Source organism: Juglans regia, chromosome 6, assembly GCF_001411555.2.
Source record: "Juglans regia cultivar Chandler chromosome 6, Walnut 2.0, whole genome shotgun sequence".
Taxonomy (NCBI): domain Eukaryota; kingdom Viridiplantae; phylum Streptophyta; class Magnoliopsida; order Fagales; family Juglandaceae; genus Juglans; species Juglans regia.
The window spans coordinates 33,175,367-33,177,680 of record NC_049906.1 but is presented as its reverse complement, the minus strand read 5'-3'; the positions used below and the strand labels follow the sequence as shown (position 1 = coordinate 33,177,680).

Genomic DNA, 2,314 nt, shown 5'->3' with positions numbered 1-2,314 from the left:
GCAGTGCTTTGTCCTAGAACAATCATAAGGGTTAAGATCCATGTATGATAGATAGATGTATAGTTCATACACTTCAGTGGAGAAATTACTAATCTAGTCATAAAAAAGGAGTTAGATTTCTCATGTTCAGTTTTCCACCTTGAGAGATCAGCATGAAGGTAAAGTCAAAGCAATTGGCAATGGAGACTCCAAAATAAGTTTTGCTTAATTACATTGACAAACTATATATAATGATGATCACCTTTGATTGCTACATGGCTCCCACATCTATTTGCAATTCAAGCAGACATTCTCTATGCGAAAACAACATAGAAAGCATATTTACAAGAACTGTTCATTATTATTTTTTTTTTCATGGCACTTGGCCGCCATTCTTTGACAGCCTATTTGTATGGGGAATGAGATATTCCATTGCTTAAGCCTCTTAATTGGCAATCCTTTCGATCTTCTCCTACTTGACATCGAGAAGAACTGAAAGATGGAGCAACAAAAACTGAAGAATAAACCTTGGAACTACCAACTGAGAGCTGAGAAAGTTTGTTTCTATCATGATCATACATATCACAGATTCCGGATTCAGAGCTTGATGATGAATTACAAACTATGGTTTCTTCAACAAGCGCATCAAAAGAGCTTGAATCAACTTTATCACCATGAATCTGATCTTCCCTAAAAATGATCGATCTTGCATGGTTCTTCATGATTGCATGCTGAAGAAGCCGGAAAAGCCTTGGATTCTTTTCCAATGACCTGTAACTTTCTTCATGTGTGCTCACAACTCCATGATGACACGGGAAGTTTGTCTTTGCATTTTTTCCTCTTAAAAGCCTGGCGGCACTGTCATAAGCCAGGGCGGCCTCTTCTGCACTGTCAAAAGTCCCCAACCACAGCCTCAGTTTCTGCAAGGAGTCCTTGATTTCAGCAACCCATCTTCCTGAAGGTCTTTGTCTCACCCCTAGATACCTTCCTCCGTTGCTTTTTCTTCTTTTTGGAAGCTCCATGCTTCCCTTTTCTTCATTGGCATGAATTCCCTCTATTTCTAGAGGTGTTGGGGCATGATTTTGACATGCGTTTTGAGGTTCAGATGGGGTTCCTGAGATCACTAGGCTGATCATGTCCATGACAGAAAGAGATCAAGCTGTTGTATAGGAAAAAATGAGAGAAACCCTAAGATAATAACTATAAAACAAAGTAATCAGACCTAAGAATGATGGTGGGGGCGCCTGATAATGGCAAGTTCAGGGCTCTTTTATTTACAAAACCAATGACATATTTAAATTAAATAAAGATTAGTGTATATATATCTTGGAAAATGTACACCATACTGCAGTGGCCTAGCTAGGGAAAATTTAAAACTTTCCTTAGTCCTCAAATGCATGGGGAATTAGAAAATGTCATTATTCACGAAAATGACATTATTCACTGCAGTTTGTAGAGATAGGCCGATGAATATAGGCATTGCCAACTTTTGGGATTTATCATATGGGTTTTGAATCACTGCTACTTTTTTTAGGAGAATCCTATATATATATATATATATATATATATATATATATATATATAGCAGCCAAGACAACACCAGAAGAAACAAATAATTTGGCAGATTATATTGATACAGCTTTGACGAAAGCACCATGAAAGATTAATGGGTAAAAGTATCCAACTTCATTGTTATGATTCGAGAGTTAAAAACTTAACCAAATTGGTATTCAACAGTCTTAAAACTTTTGGATCACTGGTTGGATATTTAACAATTGATATCAGAGTAAGGACTACACCGTGATCAGTTCAAGTCACATAAGGGACAATCGGTCAATATTGATAAAGTGGGCCGCTATGGACGTTGGATTCCAAAGTGTGGTGTAATAATATGATCATCACTTTTAAATTATTTATTTAAATTATCTCGGAGTTCTTTCACAAAGTTGCACTCTTTTTCCGTACAAGTTCATCTCTTGAAGTGACATTAAATTATTTAAAAATTATATATATTTTTTATTCATTAATATATATATATATAAATTATTTGAAAGAATAATGAGAAAATGATAATTAAACGATGGATTGCAATTTTTATTAATTAGAAAAAGACTTTATCCTTTCTTATCTCAGAAGCATAACCTAGCAAATGCAGGAGAGTATTGACAATTAATTAATGTCACAAGCTGACAAAGTGCCAATTAGGTGTTGATCTGAGGTGGAATGTATGTACATTAGCTCAAGTAGGTGCATAAACTCCAAACCAATGAGGTGAAATAATAAAAAATATAAATTTTATTGTGAATATTTTGAGTATTTTAAGTAGTACTCCTTG

At 35.0% G+C, this 2,314-nt stretch overlaps 1 protein-coding gene across 1 annotated transcript; it reads right to left on the bottom strand.

Annotated features, from left to right (window-relative positions):
- Positions 1-383: 383 nt before the first annotated feature.
- On the bottom strand, positions 384-1,121 carry LOC109020123 (ethylene-responsive transcription factor ERN1-like). The gene has a single exon (XM_019002532.1). It carries the CDS (start codon positions 1,119-1,121, stop codon positions 384-386), a length of 738 nt encoding a protein of 245 aa, XP_018858077.1.
- Positions 1,122-2,314: the final 1,193 nt, after the last annotated feature.